This window comes from Diadema antillarum, unplaced genomic scaffold, assembly GCF_040938485.1.
Source record: "Diadema antillarum isolate AM-2024a unplaced genomic scaffold, OU_Dant_1.0 scf00000116, whole genome shotgun sequence".
Taxonomy (NCBI): Eukaryota; Metazoa; Echinodermata; class Echinoidea; order Diadematoida; family Diadematidae; genus Diadema; species Diadema antillarum.
This window is the reverse complement of record NW_027271005.1, coordinates 356,003-374,430: the sequence shown is the minus strand read 5'-3', so window position 1 is coordinate 374,430 and position 18,428 is coordinate 356,003. Positions and strand designations below refer to the sequence as shown.

General features: G+C 40.8%; 1 protein-coding gene across 1 annotated transcript in view; it reads left to right on the top strand.

Annotated features, from left to right (window-relative positions):
- Positions 1-17,012, top strand: part of LOC139719868 (uncharacterized) — a 47,504-nt gene extending 30,492 nt beyond the window's left edge. Inside the window, exons 5-7 of the mRNA XM_071631252.1 lie at positions 13,285-13,404; positions 14,855-14,987; positions 15,261-17,012. Coding sequence (XP_071487353.1) covers positions 13,285-13,404; positions 14,855-14,987; positions 15,261-16,411 — 1,404 coding nt within the window. The 3' untranslated portion in view covers positions 16,412-17,012. The remainder of the gene's footprint in view (positions 1-13,284; positions 13,405-14,854; positions 14,988-15,260) is intronic.
- Positions 17,013-18,428: the final 1,416 nt, after the last annotated feature.

Genomic DNA, 18,428 nt, shown 5'->3' with positions numbered 1-18,428 from the left:
ACCGCTACCAGTCAGGAGCAATATAAATAGGTTTGTGAAAAATGAAAGAGGACTAAGGGAAAACCATTTGGCCTTTCATTGGATAAATTGTGCTGCCAATTATATTGATTTAAAAGTTCTCTTTAACAGTGTCCATGAGAGCAAAGAAAGGGAAAATTTTCTGCAGACAAAGGAGTGGGCGTGCTGATCTGTGAAATGGGAGAGGGGGGCGGGATGGCATGTGTCTGTCCATGTGCATCTTGAATACTCCCCAGTGTGTCAACACCATGTCCTTTAGACCTTCAAACCTTTTAGAGCACTGGATACAGTAGCCTCTTTTATGTTGCAAGGATGTCAGTATGAATACTAGACATGTGCTATTACATGTGCTCTCACAAGAATTGATTGTGTTTTTCTGTCTAAGGCTTTTGATTATAGGCTCTTTAGAAATCCAGTCAGTGTTCCTTGGGTTGAGCAAGGACAGGTAACACCCCCTTCCCCATCCTGTGATTACATTTAGTCCTAACATGTAGTAAAATATTCTCTGTAGTTTGTTTGTCATTCATGTTCCCTATATGCCTTACATTCCACTCTTCCCCAACCCCCTTTACCCCCTGGCTGGTTCTTCAACCCAATTCTGGTGAACTCTCTTTTAAGATCACTTAAAAAAATAATAGGGCCTACTCGAAGAGAAAAAAAAGAAACAATGGTTGTTGATCTACATTCAGAGCAAGGTCTGACAACCATGTGTGAAAGATAAGCTGAGGTATACAACTGCATTTTGTAGTATATTAGTATAGGATGACTTTGCCATCATATACACAGTGTTGTCTAAACAAAAGTTTGAAGGAAAAGGTAGAAAGGAACAATATTGTCAGTGCCAGTAGAAAGAATGAAGATAAATAGGTGTTCACACAAAGTCCTTAATATGCTCCTGAATGCTCTGTAAAATCCCTTCACCTTATGTGAAAGTATAGAATGGAAAAAGTTGTGGTCATGCAAGTCACTTCATGTAGAGTCCAGTAGTAATCACGAGTTGGTAGGAAATGCATGGCAGGAAACACAGATGAGGCTGGTTTATGTGGGAGGCATTGAATTTCTTCCGATGACCTCAATACCATTATCAATGCTAGGAATATTGCAGCAAGTGTCGGGAAAAGTTTTGGTAGCATTCCCTTTGTAGACCCCACCCACTCTCCATCCCCACCCCCACCCCAACCCCAACCCCCATTGTCAAATTGTATGTTTCGATGGCATCTAGTGGGTGAATAGTTTGTTTCAGTTTTAACCACCATTGGGTCATTGGGTTATAAAATGCTGGAACAAACGAAAATGCTCCATTGATTGTCTCAAATACTTTTGAATCACAGGGCAAATACATGTGAAGTGCTCATGTAACTGTCTGATTATAGCTGTAAAGTTGTGATTGTGATACGAGTGCCTCTTAAAGGGGATGGCTAGTAACCGATTAGTGGGAATCAGTGGGAATGCTGAGGGATGATTGTTCCAATCCTTGTGGTATTCATTTAAGAGTACACTACATATACTACTGTTGTGTGAAAATTATTTGCTTCAGAACGGTCTAATATTCAAGTAATGTGCAGATTAATGCCCCGTCACTGACCAGGGACGCTAACCTGGAAACATTAAACTGCACATTACTTGAATATGAGACCATTCTGAAGCAAATGATTTTCACACAACAATAGATATATAATGTACTCTTAAATGAATCCCACAAGGATTGGAACAATCATCCTCCAGCATTCCCACTGATTCCCACTGATCGATTACTAGCCATCCCCTTTAAGTTTATCAGTCCATATTATCCACTTTCTTCCTACAATGTAAATCCTCCACAATGTACCGTAAGTGGAGGGAGGTCCAACCTTTTTACTGTTTCATCTTTCCTCGGTGTGCTTTGGCCATTTCTCGTTGCCAGCATAATACTGTATGTTAGCCAGAAACAATATCTACCAGCTACGTATAAGTCCAGTGGCAAGTTTCCAAGTAAAGTAGAAGTGTGGGTGGTTATGTAATCATGACGAGTTCCTATCATGTCTGGAATGATTGCATCACAGCAGCTATGCGAGGTCCTTCTTCACCACTGGATACCGATTAAGGAGCACATCCGTTTCTTAAAAACGCACAACGTCGCCGCTGATGCCGCTGTGAAGGTGGTGGAATGTGATGATGAACTCCTGTCAGGTGCGGTAATTAGCATGACGACGTCAATGTCTTGTTTTAGACCAGGAATGTATTCGATACGGTTGGCAGGAATCTCTCGCGTGCCAGCTGCCCGTGAACCTCATAGCTAATTGATGTGTGCTTTGATGCAGTAAATTGATTAACTCCTCATCTGGGTCCTTTGTACCACCTTACTGCTCAAGCTGTTCTGTACCTCTCACCCCACCCCCCCCCCCTTCTCTCTCTTACTTGACGATTTCTTGATGGTGTGACACATGCTTTATAATGATACTTTGTCGTTGCTTCTTGCGAGCAGTTATTCTTCTGTGATCATACTTACACATAACAACCGCAGACTTTATTCATGCAAACAAATAAGTCATAGGCTTTCAATCTGCCTTGGGAATTAAATGGCATACTGTACTTGTACTTTACTATTAAAAAGGATTAAAAGTGCCTGCCCAACCCGAACACACCCATTTTAAGTCAGGTTTACAAATCTTTTCACCGTAATGCGTGTAACTAGGGAGAAATGGTCGTCACCCTGCGGTCACGTCTTCCTGTCGGGCACAGTTAATCCCCGTGTAAACTGAGAGATGTGCTGAGTCGCTGTCATTGCCACGCTCTTTCCACTCCTTGCTGGTGATCTAACGAATATCAAGATATAAGTCTCGAGTACCTAGCAAAGGTATGGAGTTGGGGGGGGGATGGGATGGGATGGGGCGGCAGAAGCACAAGATGAAAGGGTGAAGGAGGGGGTAAGGTAAATGGAAGGAAAAACGAGACTGCAGGAAGTGGTGATTTGAAGCAAATGTGCTGCCCTCGCTTGCTCGAGTTTTTCCGGAGAGAGCAAGGCAAGCATGAGCCATTGATACAGGGATGCAATGAGTCATGGCTTTTCTGTCTGACATTTGAGATCTGAGTAAGATCTCAGCCAATCTGTTGGGATTATGGGGTTCCTTTGAATTGGGTTTGCTGCGCGGTATGTTTCCTAGTACATCTCCATGTGTATTGTGTGAGGGTTAGAATAATATCAATAAAAAGGTATTTGTTTCTTGTTCACACACATTATGTAAGAAAGTTTTGTCTCCCTAAAAAATTTGGCTACTTTTATTCTGTGATTCCTTGTCAAAATTATTCAGGTAACCCCAGCTACATAATGATTGCTACTTTTTTTTCATGATTTTCAGGTCTTGTTTCTTCTGCTTTATGACAGCAGATTCACGCTGTGGTATCGCTACAGTGCACCAATTTCTCTGCAGCAGTATGGAATGTCTCATTTCCGCCTAGCACCGAGAGAGCAAAAGTGAAATGATTGCAAGAAGTTAATGCTAACTGGCAGATATGTACTCCAGGGAAACTCACTCACTTGGCAGGAAAATAGGCAATTCCTGTCAAGGGTGCACCTTATTGGAAGTTCAGTCCCCTCCCCCATCACAGTGTTGTTGCCCCGAGATGAGAAAGTGAACTGAAAAATGATTTTCGTTTGAAATCTCACTTTACTGTGCTGTAGGACCAAATGTTGGTCATAATGGGGTATGTATGCTAAAGATCATTCCAAAGTGTCATATTTGAAAGCAGTGTGCTTTTATATCACAGACAGCAATAAGTGTGAGTATTAAAGTGTGAAGTTATACCACTACCATTTCATATGCTTCATTTCTGTAATTACACTGGCTTATCAGATGGATGCCCAAGTCTGTTTTTGCTTTTTCTTAATGTTTGTTTCTCCCTGTTGCCATTCCTCTCGGTTCAAGAAAAGTAATTGCAATGCTGAATTACAATTACAATAACTATTACAATTATCGTCCTAACCTATCATCCTGAATCTAATCCTAACCATAACCCAAACGTCAACCCTGAACCTAACTTTAACCCTAATATCTTTACTCCAACCTTATCACTAACCAGTATTTTGCCCGGTTGGGGGGGGGGGGGGTAATTGCCCTGATACACATCCAAGAAGATGGGTATCCATGGGTGTGGCATGGATGACTCTGGACTGAGAATGATGAATAGTAGGATGAAACCGTGGAAGTGAACAGGAGAGCTTGTTCAAACCATGGAGCTATTGTATCACCATGCTTTAAACAATAGTTGAGGCCTCGCAGCTTGGTAGACAGCATGCCTGTTGGGACGTCATCCTGCCCTGCCATGTTGTCCTTTCTCATTGCGTGTTTAGGGTGTCGTCTGCCCAGAACCACTTGCTGTGACCGTATTCCAGGTCTCTTGTAATGCCAGGCAGCTGAGGAATGTGCTTCGGTCTGCTGACATTTGTTTTCCCCTCATCTGCTAGCATATGATACGACCTGTCAGCATACCTGAAATAGTCCAGTCTTTCCACACTACAAAAACATTTTGAAGCGATATTATTTGCCCCAAGTGCAATTCTTTTGTTGCACTTTAATATCACAAGTAGATGGCCTTGTCAAGAAATTTGGACTAAATTAAGCTTTAATAGAACTGCTGAAACCATTGTGGAGCTTTCCTGGAAAAAATGGGTGTTTTCTTTTATCCTGCAGTGCTATTTTGGAATACTTGGCTATTGACGTTTCAAGCAGTATGCCTGTCGGGTTTTGTCAGACCTTAGGTTTGATACCTTTTGCATGTTTTTGTGTAGTGTAAGTTTACTCATGCAAAAAAGGAGAAGGAAGGATTTAATAATTTTCCAATATTATCCCTTAATGCATATTTGATTGATGACCCATCCTGGTATGAAATAACAGTGTTGTGAGTCACCACCCCTCTCAGTAATTTAGCAGCAAAATAATCTCTCTTTGATCCAGATTGTATTTATCCTTCCTGACACTTATGACATCTTCTTGTTTTGTTCACTAGCATTGAATGAATTGGTGGAAACAGTGCACTCCGTAGATGAAATGGCCACATTTTCAAAATTTTTACCAGATTGAGAGAAACTCTGAGAATTCAGACACTCACGACTGTCTCTTTTGACAAGTAATGCCCATGCTGTAATAGTAGTTCCCCCAACCAGTGGCGTAGCCAGGGGGGGGGGGGGGGGCGATGGGGGCAGTCGCCCCCCCTAAGATTTGGACCGGGGATTTGGGAGGCGGAAAAAAAAAATGCGTGTATACTGTATGCATGCACATGAAGCGGGTCTCCTTTGCAACCTTTCATCAAATAAGATATTTTTTTTTTGAATATTTCACTCAAAGTGTGCACCAGATCGTTGAATTTCAATTCAAAATATGCAAAATCTCTCGTGCTTGGGAGGGGCTATCCCCCTCTCAAACCCTCCCCCTCTGTGTGTCTTTCCCTAGCTAAGTACACTTTTTAGATTTACAAAAAATTCTGAATAATTCTGAGTGCACAAGACTTATATTCCGAAAACTTAAGGTTCCCTCATGTATAAAGGGAATTTACCCTTTTAATCGACCCTTTCCTCCCTCAGCCCCCCCCCCCCATCAGTTTTTTTTTTTTTTTTGTGATTTCCCAAATGTTGCTTCCATCAAATATGCGTATACGAGATATCTCAATTTCAACCTTAAAAAGATAAAAGCTCCATGGGAAGGGAAGGGTGGAGATAACACTCGCCCACGCCTTCTCCCTGCTCCCCCCCCCCCCCCCCCCCCCCCCCGCCATGCAAAGAAGTAGACTGTGGCTATACCCAGATCGCTTTATTTCAATTCTAAAAACGCAAAAGCTCCGCGAGCGGGAGGGGGAATCCCCCTTCCCCTAAGCTCTACCTCACTAGACTTTATACATACGCACAGATGGTGCACATTCAGTGAATATGATATTTCAATGATATTCAGTGAAAAGAATTAATACAAGAAGTGTATTTGAATTATACCATTTTATAGCCAAATCGGTCAATAATAATCTACACTAAAATATACTGCTACCTTTAACAAGTGGGACTGTTTCACGTCGATAAAACGCGCAAAAACATGCATCAAATTGCACCATTTGCAACATCAAAATGCAAAAAGTTCTTACCGTGGGAAGGAGACACCCCCTCCCACACCCTCCCCTCCCCCCTCGCTCGCTCCGCTCGCTCGGGTTCAGTCGCGTTCATGATATTCAGTGAACAGAATTTATACAAGAAGTGTATTTAAATTATACCATTTTATAGGCAAATTGTTCAATAATAATCTACACTAAAATATACTGCTACCTTAAACAAGTGGGACTGTTTCACGTCGATAAAACGCGCAAAAACATGCATCAAATTGCACCATTTGCAACATCAAAATGCAAAAAGTTCTTACTGTGGGAGGGGGGAGACCCCCCTCCAACGCCCTCCCCTACCCCCACGCTCGCTCCGCTCGATCGGGTTCAGTCGCGTTCATAATATTCAGTAAAAAGAATTAATACAAAAAGTGTATCTAGATTATACCATTTTATAGGAAAATTGTTCAATAATAATCTACATCAAAATAAACTGCTACCATAAACAAGTGGGACTGTTTCACGTCGATAAAACGCGCAAAAACATGCATCAAATTGCACCATTTGCAACATCAAAATGCAAAAAGTTCTTACTGTGGGAGGGTGGACACCCCCCTCCAACGCCCTCCCCTACCCCCACGCTCGCTCCGCTCGATCGGGTCCAGTCGCGTTCATAATATTCAGTAAAAAGAATTAATACAAAAAGTGTATCTAGATTATACCATTTTATAGGCAAATTGTTCAATAATAATCTACATCAAAATAAACTGCTACCATAAACAAGTGGGACTGTTTCACGTCGATAAAACGCGCAAAAACATGCATCAAATTGCACCATTTGCAACATCAAAATGCAAAAAGTTCTTACCGTGGGAGGGGGGAAACCCCTCCCCCCACACCCTCCCCCCCCCCTCCCTCGCTCCGCTCGCTCGGGCTCGGTCGCTTCGCTCACTCGCAGACTAACCGCCCCCCCCTAAGATGAAATCCTGGCTACGCCGTTGCCCCCAACCCCTTCCCAGCCGCTCAATTTGAAGTCAGTACAATCTACAGAGGAACCAGGCCATACATCTTGTAACATATGTTTACTTTCTCCCTAGTGATAATGTAGACACTTCTTGTCATTGTTGTTAATGGGATTTTTTTTTCTATAAAGCAAAGAATGAAAAATCCTTGGGTGGAGCAATCACATCTAGGACCCTGTAGATTCCTGGCATAGCAATCTATTGTTGTATGCTAGTAAAAAGTGTGCATGGCACCTGCTAAAATCTACACTAATACCATGTCAATGGACATATTGTTGTTGTTGTTGTTGTTGTTTTACTGCATTGTTCCCTTTTGTGCCAGCTGGAAGTGCTTCCAATGGAATTTGAAAATGGAGGGGAATAGAATTGTGGGTGGCAGAGTGGCGGACTTTAAAGGATTGTCACTTACCCTTGCAAGTGATGAATTTATGCGGCTCCACAATGAAAGGATGAATAAATGGTGTTCTTTTGTTACTTGCATTTGGTGTTTCATAGTCATTCAACCGTGAGTCCTGTTTAATGAGATTAGGATTTCAGTAAGAAACGCCACAAATGAAAGCCAGTGCTGCTTTGTGTAAGGGACATTCAAACCTCATTTGTTAGTTTTCTTTGCTGTAATCCGTGTACCCGTAGTGGAAGTACGAAGTTTCTATACACCGCACCCACCGGTTAACTACTTTTCTGGGCCACTTTCTTTTTAAACTCCCACAAGCCTCCCTAAAGATTTTGACTCTCATCTGTATTGATTATCATTGACTTTGATCTACAATTTGAGATTGAGTGATGTCCTTTAAAAAGAATATACAGTTACAGACCATTTTTTTTCATTATGTCAGCTGACTTATAGCACAAACTGCATAGAGTACCAAAGCAATGATGTCACTGTCTTTTGTTATAGTTTGGGTTGAAACCAGGTGCAAGCATGGTTAGGAACAATAGTGTTCACCTGCCCAGGCCAGGTGAGGTTGTTTAGAACCAGTTTCCATGGTGGTGAATGGATGAATGGCTATGCAATGACATCACACTTCTGTACTCTATTGCAGTTAGGTAGCATCAACTGTTCTACCCGAGCTAACCAGCTGAAGTGATACATTCCAGATAACCATATAGTGTACATGGCATGATTATTTTGCATTGTAGGATCAAGGTATGATACCAATTTAGGAAATGTGATACCTGCGGTGGAAATACAATTGGGACAAACTCATGAACATAATTCCCGATCAGGAAGAAGAAGTCATGTGAATCCGCTCGGTTCACGCGACAGTTCTCCAGGCACGCAAATCCTTCCAGTGAATCACCCTGTGCCCAATAATCATTCTCTGTCGCTTTAAAACAAACCCAAAGTAAAGAGATGAGGATATGCCGTAAAGGATGGAGAATCTCCCACATTAAACTGTTGTCTAAAGCTGTTTCCATGATGTGATGATTTTGGAGTTGTCAGGTTGCATATCTTGTTTTCTTTCATCATTGATCGCTGCTGACTTACTAAAAAATTCTATACATTTTCATTGTGTGATTATCACTAAGTCAGATTATTCTTTTCATACAAATGTGTTCTCTCTTTCATTACTTTTTTTCACACATCAATTTTTCAAAGAAATTGGTAAGTGTGGTTTTGCATTCTGAGAAATTGCATGCTCATATTTGGAAGTAACGAAACTATCTTTGATATTATAGATCCCTAAAAGAAACAAGAAAATGATAAATTTAAGAAATAGAAAGGGACATTAATCATACTTTGTGTCATGAAAAATCTTGGTGTATGCGACATTTGAGAACTGGATGTTGTTACAAGGCATTTAAAGCTTTGACGATTAAACTCTGAAGGTGTATACTTACTTTGGGTGAGGCGAAACTTTGCGAGCAAGAATTTGAGTCGAGGAAAATCATGCTTGATCGTAGACTTGAAAGCATTAGTGTGCTTCAGGCTCTGTCCCTGTGTAGCCTTTATGTTCGGAGAGCCGACATTTGGTGAAACGTGATATGCAGAGAATGTGACTCTACATCACAACCACACCTTAGGTAGGCAATACCAACCGTTCATGCAAAAGTTGGTCAAGAACACCCCCCACCCCAAATCCCTGTGGTACAAACCTCCGCCTTGCGCCCATTTCCATTCTGGGGGAGTCCAAGGTGAGGGTTAAAGGGATTGTATAGTTTTGTTTGAGACTTAACTTCAGACTTTTCTCATTTTTTGGTGAGACAGTGAGAAACCTCTTATGAAATATGAAAGAGCATGTAATTCCATGAGGATTTCAACGTTTATTTGATGAAGATTGATTTTGAAATGGCGGAGATATCCAAAATAGAGTGATCCTAATAAAGTGTGGGACCCACATTTTATTACAATCATTTTGTTTTACTTTGCTTTTTGATGTTTCAGCTATTTCAAACCCGATTTTCATCAAATAAACTTTGTGTTCCCCTTAAAATGGTATGCTCTGTATTATTTCATAAGTGTTTTCTTGGTATCTCGCAAATAAGTTAAAGCCCAATTTTCATCTCCACCAATACTGTACCATCCCTTTAAAGCCCCAAGTTGGTGAGGGAATCACATGTCAATTACATACAAAGCAGGCTAAAGGTGTGAGCCGAGCAATGTACTGTGTGTTGAAACAAACAGGAAAACAGCTATGTTCCGTACACCTATAATTTCATGGCATGATGCAAATGTAGTTTTTTTTTTTTTTTTTTGTTCTATTTCCTCAGAAACTGCTGCATGGTAGATGATCATCTGACATTCAGACCTTCCTTTGCAAGGAAGCCATTTTGAAATTCAAAATCTACTGTCTGCAGGCAAAAATTACTGAGTATCTAATTGCATTGAAAAGTCACCTCTCTATAAAAAACAGAACATTATTTTTGAGAGATAATGGCATCTGAGGAATCAGTGAAAGGGAAAACCAAATTATGCAGTTGATCTTGTCTGGCATCTCTAAAGCATTTGATAATAGCCATCTCAATCACAAAACCGTGACGTATCTCTGGATGCGTGCCCTCCAGCTTGTGGTGAAAGAAGTTTGGTCCATCAATTTCCAGTTTCTGAGAACTGCATCCAATTAGTTCTTCTGGATGATAAGAATCAAGACTTGAACAATTCAAGAAGAGTTCAATCACCTGAAGAACGGATAAAAATTTGACTGGTGCCCTGTCTTTCTTTAAAGGTCATATATCCCTTTTGCAAATGTCACAGAATTCTGAATGGTCGATTAATAATATCTCCCAGCAGCGTGTATGAAATCTTACAGTAATACACCTCAAGAGTTTTTGAAAAAAGAAATGAGAAATTTACCTTTCACTTGAAAAATATGCTTCCATTTTGTACGGGGAATAACATGTAGAATTATTATAGGGTTCGAATAAATTCACTGGATATCTAAAGTATTGTTTCTCCCTCCATCAGAACGAAGTCTCCAGTTACATTATTCTGAGGAATGCTCAGAATTACATGTATCTACCTCTATAATATACCAGCTTTAAATGAAAGGAATCTACATATAATTTTCAGCATTTCAAAAGGGACACACAAACTTTAAGCTGGCGAAATATATCATGTGCGCATTCCTAAGAGACACAGGATTCTGTGGTAATCCTGCCATTTGCCTTTCTCTCTCTGTCTTTGACAAGGCAATAAAGATTTCTTCCTGCGAAAAGGCCAGAATATTGGCAGTGAGGGCATAGAATGACAACAGCAGCCGCTTACCACCTCCCTGGTGGGAGTCACCAGTTCATGACAGATGTATCTTTCTAATCTTAAAGAATGATTGTTCAGTCTGAATAGACCCCCCCCCCCAAGACTGATCATGTGCATTGTTTATTCAAGGGTTTGACAAGGGTGGCCGTGGGAATGAGTTGTCCATTTACAATTTTGTGTACCATGTATTGCATTTTGAAATCTGAATTTCAGTCTGTCAGCAAATCTGATGATGTAATAATCTAGATATAAAAGATAAAGATTCTATTTTATGCATATCATGCAATCTTCTTGACATGGTTGCTTGTCTGGTGACGAAAGATGGCTCGGGCAATGATTTTAACAAGGAGCATAGGTAGATGTGTCACGAACATTACGTCACAGTCATTGTTTAGTCCAACCGCACGTTTTCAGCGTGCCTAATCCTAGAAGGCTACACCTAGCAGCATGTCAGCATTGTGACATCCCTTTCAAATGAGCATGCCATGCCACATTTGCCATTTTAATCATGTTTAAGTAAGCTCCAGTTTAGATTTCCCTCACCTCTGCAGCCCACGTACGTGTTAGTGAACCTGGCTGAGCAGGGGTCTCCCTAGATGAAGGGGTGAGGGAGAATGAGGGGGTTGGTAGTCGCCAGGGATTCAGGAAGTAGGGGTGGGGCAAGGTCATGGGATGGGCTGTTCCTCCTCCTACACCCTTTAACACAACAGGAGATGGCTGGGTCATCAGCTGAACTCAGAGCCGTCACTCAGCACACAATCCAGTTTTCAAAGTTCTCCTGACATCAAAGTTTAATGAAAGAGTCTGCCATTTTTTCATCGAACTAAGGATTAACATCTTTCTTCTTCTTTTTTTGAAGGCTCTTTTAAAGGAAGTAGCTTTGTGGAATACATTTTGATTATTTTGTTGTTAGTGATGTAGAGTCTGTCTGTTTAATGTATAGGCCTATGACTCTGCTTAATTTGCTGGATTCTATTTTGTAGAAATTTGGGTATCTAACTTGGTACAGACAGCTACAAATTTGATAAGCCGATGCCTAGTACAAAATGTCAATGATAATGGAAAGCATGTTGCAATATTGCAAGAAATGGAACTCATGTTCAGGTACTCCTGAAACATCTGTAGGATTGATTCAGAAGAAACACTTGCATTTGTTCCCACAATTTTCACGTGTAAGGAAAAATTCTGAAAATATGCAGCAATATTGCTAATGGAAAGGGCTGTTGCCCTGGCTTGCTACAAACTGTGGCATAAATGGGCCTCCTGTTGACTTCCGACCCCGCCAGTAACTCTCAGGGGCAGGGAGGGAAAAGGAGGAGTTTTGACTGGGACTCCTTCTCCCCATCTGGTGATGAATATTGACAGGAACCCGCTGGGGCACTGCTGTGTTCACACTGGCAGTGCCTGGGAACCAGTGTCTGGCAGAACAGTTGCAATAAAATCTTTAAATCAAGCATTTGCCATAAAGTATTGTCCTCTCACACCCAGACGAACGTTATACCAGATTGAAGGGGTCACCCCTGATGCAGTGCATACATGAATAGTGTCACATCAGTAACAAAATGATCTTTAATCATATGGGAAAAAACACAACATACAAACAAACAAGAATGAAAAAACCACACCATAAATAAAAGCAAAATAATCTCAGTCAAACAAAAGTGGCATAACTTGTATTCAGGTTATCAATGATGACCTGCAAGACTGCTTGCTCAGAACAAGTATTTGTAGTTTACATAGAAACAAGGTACATGAAATTATCCTATCAGAATATCATTGCCATGTAATGATATGATAAGACAATGGACTCTGCTGGTTACTATCAGTCAGAGTAATCTATAAAACACTGCCTGAAGCTGCTGTCTGCTCACAAAATGCTATCAGGAAACAAAAGGAAACAGGATCCTTTGTGATCATCAGGATTTCAATATTTTTTCCGCTCTGAAAGGGTAAAGACAAAAACCAAGCAGAAAGTTGGAAATTGGAAAGGGGGGGGGGGGGTGCGAAGAAGAAGAGAGGATATTCAATCAACATCGGAATGCTAGCTCATTTCTGGGGAGAATTTTCAAGACTTCATCGCTTGCTCCAGGTTTTACTGGCAACACTATCAACATTGTTCTCAAATCTCTCTGAGAATATGAAAGGGTAGTGGGGCACAGCTGAAAGGTGCAGAGTGTCAGGACTTGACTGTCTCGAGGATTGGAAATGTTTAAAGAACAATAGAGGGTAGGCTACATTAAATATTCCTTCTTCTTTCCAGTGGACTGCTTTTTCATGATTAAAAGCTCAGGATATTTTTGTCAAAACAACCAAACCGAAATGTTACTGAAAAGCTGATGTCTCCAGAGTTGTAACACATTCATTGTAGTTCCACAAACAAGTCATGCAAAATTTGTTATGTTCATCCAAAGTTCCACGAGGGGTGCAAAGTCACTTGTCTAATTACTTGTTTGTTTTCTTTTCTACCCCTTGTGGTTTCTACAACAGATTGCAGACTTTGGGCTCTCAAGTTACTACAGCGACAATGACCTCTTGCACACATTCTGCGGAAGCCCGCTCTACGCGTCCCCCGAGATTGTCAGCGGCCAACCTTACCATGGGCCGGAGGTAGGTGCAAGTTGGGAGGAAGGGAAAACTTTGAGAGAGAAAAATTCTCTTTGCGTTCAAGTTCACAGTATTGTGAAATGAAAAACATTCTGACCTGTAAAATTTGTACGAATATCTAGCAAAATAAGAAAGATGTGGAATTATCAGTTTTCCCACAACAGTAATATGCAATCACAGTCCTGTGAATGCAATTAAGATAAGGTTTTGATGTTGTGGCATCAAAAGTGTCATATTTTGCTTACACACAAATGATAATTTTTTTATATGATATGAAATCAAAAGTATACTCTGCCCGAGTATACTCGGGCAGGTGTCTATAGGAAATGCCTGTTCTAGCCAAATCAACCCATCCTCAACGAGTTAAGCTGCAAAATGAAACAACTTTGCCATTTTATCTAATCTGGTATTACTTTATCGCTGTTCGGTTGACTTTGCCCCTCTGGTTTAAGTCAGCTGTAAGGGCCTATCATAAATCTGTCCAAAGAAGGTGCCAATTGTAAAGACTGAGTTAAAGGACAAGTTCACCTTCATAAACATAAGGATTGAGAAAATGTAGCAATATTAGTAGAACACATCATTGAAAGTTTGAGGAAAATCGGACAATCCGTTCAAAAGTTATGAATTTTTGAAGTTTTTGTGCAGTAACCGCTGGATGAGAAGACTACTGCAGTGTACGATGTCACATGCGTACAACAATATAAGGAAAATATAAAGAGAATTTCACAAAATTTCATCTTTTGAAAAAAGTACACATTCCCTTGACTCGTTACCGACATATGTCATGGGTAATATTATTCCCCCTACCTTTAGAAAGAAGCAAGTCAAATGCTCTTATTATGCGAAAAAAATGAAAATATGTTGAATTTTCTGTATATTTTCTTTATACTGTTGTACTCATATGACATCACAAGCTGTAGTAGTCTCTTCGTCCAGCAGTTCCAACACAAAAATTTTAAAAATTCATAACTTTTGCATCGATTGTCCAATTTTCCTCAAACTTTCACTGATGTGTTCTACTAGTATTGCTGCATTTTCTCAATCTTTATGTTTATGAAGGTGAACTTGTCCTTTAATGAATCAAACCTGCTAACTTGTTTACAAGGCTTGCAAAATATATGAAAACCACTGTCTGTAAATTCTTGATACACTAGATCCTCAAACTTTTATGCTTCAGTAGCACAGTGCTTCAGTGTGTCAGTGTCAAATTGCTTGATAAAATGCATGTGCAAAATCTTATCGACACTATATATGCATTGAATGCCAGTGGCAATTAGCGGAATATCATTCCGCAAAAAAGACTGCAGGCTTCAATTCACAAAAATTTCATGCCGTGATTATATCTTGCATTAGAGTACAAGGTGTACTCCACTAAAATCCAGTAAAGAGTACCCTATACTCATATTCAAAGGGTAAACTTGACTTGGTCTAACATGTTTGTCTCCCTCTGTAGGTGGACTGCTGGAGTCTAGGTGTTATCCTCTATGCCATGGTGTACAAGACAATGCCATTCGGGGGAGATGACTTCAATCAACTGAAAAGGCAGATTATGGAGGGGCGCTACTATGACCCATGCCCTGGATCTGGTAAGAAATTAACATCAAATAATCCAAACAATTTATCCTTAAATTGTGCAAATCTTATAAGTAAGGACAGTCTACACTTTCATAACAATGGTATATAATTTGCTTGCAAGGAGCAAGTTTCTTCTTAAAAGTAATAGCAATATATCAGTCAGAATTTAGTTGAATTAGATAGATAATGAGACAATGACATTTGGACAATAATATTTTTGTTTGCACTTTACAAGTTTCTTGTACAATAACTTCATATGATTTTTGCCTGTCATTGCTTTCCAGTACCATCCCAGCTGATTCGATTCCTTCTGACGGTGGACCCACGATACAGAGCGACCATTTACGATGTGGCTCACCACCCCTGGGTGTTTGGTGAAGACGCAGATGAGGTCCTTGCCCTAGAGCTGGCAGCGTGCGAGGGAGAACGCCCCATGGACTCTGTAAGGGAGCAGGGAAGTACATCATCCAGTGACACAGAGAGCGACAGCAAGCTCGTTGCTGTGCAACCGAGGAGTATCCTGAAAGGCTCGTCACAGGAGGATGAGGTGTCAATGGAACATTCAGCGATAGGAGCAAATCCTCAGGCACTGCCAGTGGAGACAGGCACTAGTGTCAGCTCAAAGGGTGATATGTCAAACCTCCAAGCCAAATCCCCTGGCATGCCACAGACACCCAGTGCGATTCAACATGAAACAGACAGCTTCCTGAGCTTAGCTAGTTCAACAGCAACTCTTCCAGCAGACAGTGTCAGTGCAATGCCCATCGGTGGCGCATACCAAAGTTCCAGTGTGGCTCCCAGTGACCAGGAGGTCGTGAAGCGAAGAACTGATAATGGGAAACAGCTGCGAGTGCAGAGACCTGCAACAGTTGGTGGTTACTACCCAGACTTGCCTTCCCCTAGGACATTAGTAAGACAACTGACGGGAGAAGATACCCTCTTTGAGTGCAGTGCTGATGAGAAGCGGTCCAGTGCGCGGTTGTCCAAGCGCATCTCCTGTGGCAAGTACTCCAAGATCACAGAGTTGTGGGAGTCCATCTTTAATGAAACACATGTGCAGGCCATGATCTCGTCGGGAGCAGCATCGGGCTCCAGATCGCCAAAGTCAGAGACGGGCTCCGAGGAGAGCTCGGGCTCGAGCTCCAGTGAGGATCTCCTGGACATCCTTAGCTCCACCCAGCTAAAGAAGAGCTTCAGCAGCTCCTTCAGGCACACCCGGCAACGGTTCACGGCCCACCGGCGTTCCATGCGCACGCACAAGGAGATGATCATCATGGAGGCGCACCACCATCACCAGCAGCAGTTCAGGTCAGGGGCGCTTTTTGAAAAGCAGGAGTTCCGCAAAGGTGCTCGCGATTCCGGTCTAGGTGATGACCTGGAGAGCCTGGCCAAGGTGTATCAGAAAGCCTTGGAAATATCCAGCAATCTCAACTGATTGAGCGATTGTGGTTGCCTGATGTAATGCAAAGTGGACTAAAATTTAAACTTGCTCACCACAAGCTCTCAACTCTTAATGGTATTTTACCAACAGAGATCAGGATTGGTCCTTTCATATCGGAGATATGAATTTACTTGCGGCTTATAACATTCACAAACAATACTCTTCAAATGATGGAAATATCTGGTATGTTAGTTGTGGTTCAAAAGAATCTCGCATTTGATGTAGAAGTGACAGTGAAAATGACATGTCAGCAAAATATTCAGCTTGATTGTGCTTCATCTTGGCCAAATGAGGTTCTTGTTTCACTTATTTGATATTTTGGACCCTTTCTTATTGGACAGTTCTACATGATAATAAATATTTTGTTTGAAGTGATGAATTAAGTGTGATGAGATATTGTGCAATTATTTTTTGCTCTTTGTTTTAACATTGGTATTTTTTAAAAGAAAGTTGGTCACATTCGTAATAATGTGTAGCTTCATTTGACTTCTCTTCAAAGGTGAGACTGTGAATTTGATTGGTATCACATGTGACCAAGGCATCAGAGTTTGCGTAAACATCTCAAAAATGAAGATTGAATTTCATGAAGCTTGACAAAGAGTAAAAGATTCAACTCAATGTTGTCATTCAAAGTTGAGAAGATGAGTGTGTAAAGCTAAAGGAACATTCCACATGACTGTCTAATAGTGAGCCAAAAGAAGAAAACATGGTGCACAAAATTAAATCAAATTATATATCGTCGCTCAATATGCAGATGTGAAATTTTTACTTTTCTTGCCACAGAAATTATTCCCTCACATCAGCATTTGTATGTACAAAGAATAAACAAGGAAGGATATATTGATGCTCCTTGAGAATAACAATGATATCTTCATAATGGTGTCTAATGAGAATATCCACAATCATTCAATGTGAATGACGTCAATCAAAGTGAAATCCTGCGATATAATTTAATTTACTGATGTTTACATGACATATTTCCCTCCTTTTAAGTTGCCAGTAACTGTCTTTTTCCTCCTATAAAAATTTACCACTTATTGGATGATCCATGTCGTGGATCCATGGTTCATGACCACAGTGCCTTACCTACTAGGTAACACTTTTATGGGCAAAGATCTCCCCAGGAGAATACAACCTTTGCATTAAATAAGTGGTATGTTTTTAAATGTTTGAAAACATTACACATTTGATAGCAGTGATTCCAGTATTGCATTAGTAAAGCTTGCCCCACCCACCCCTCTATCGAGATGCTATCATATTGATCCATGATGGCAAGGAATTATCTGTTTCAGTGGCAATCACACCATTGCAATCTCATCCTCCTATTTGATATCATAGATATTAGGGTCCATCCTTTGAAATTATTAGTATTACCATGTTTATGATTGGTACAAATCTAATCACATGTATATTGACTTAGGTTAGTTTTTTTCAAGTAGATGGGTGACATACTTGAGGTCTGTTCTGGGGGTGTTTCATCAATGTTTGTCAGTGCTGACAACTTGAATCACCATAGTAACAGTCAGTGACCAGAGCATCTCAGCCAATCAAAACCAAGGATTTTGCTGAAATTGTCAGCGCTGACAAACATTGAAGAAACACCCCCCTGATGTCACGTATTGGTTGTTACTAATGAAAACCATCAAAACATACCCCGACCACTAAGGTATTTGGATGTCAAAAGTCTAAGTTCAGGGTGTTGGCGTGGATTTTCTTCGTGTTTATCATTGCTTTTAGATTCTTTTGGTTTGTCCTGGTGTTGCTGTAGTCCCTGAATATCTGCTTGTCAAGAAGTAAGAGCATCCACTGTGATTGATACAGGTCAGACAAAAAAAAAGATGTGTTCAAAGGTATACTGGGTATGCATGAGCCATGTTTCTCTCAGTCACACCCTGTGTGTTATTGGGTTTGATTTGCTCTTACCAAGCCAGTGTCAATCTGTAATGAATGCTCTTTGACGTTTTCTCAAAAGTCACTGATATCTCTCAAAATTTATATTTTTTCTCCCCAT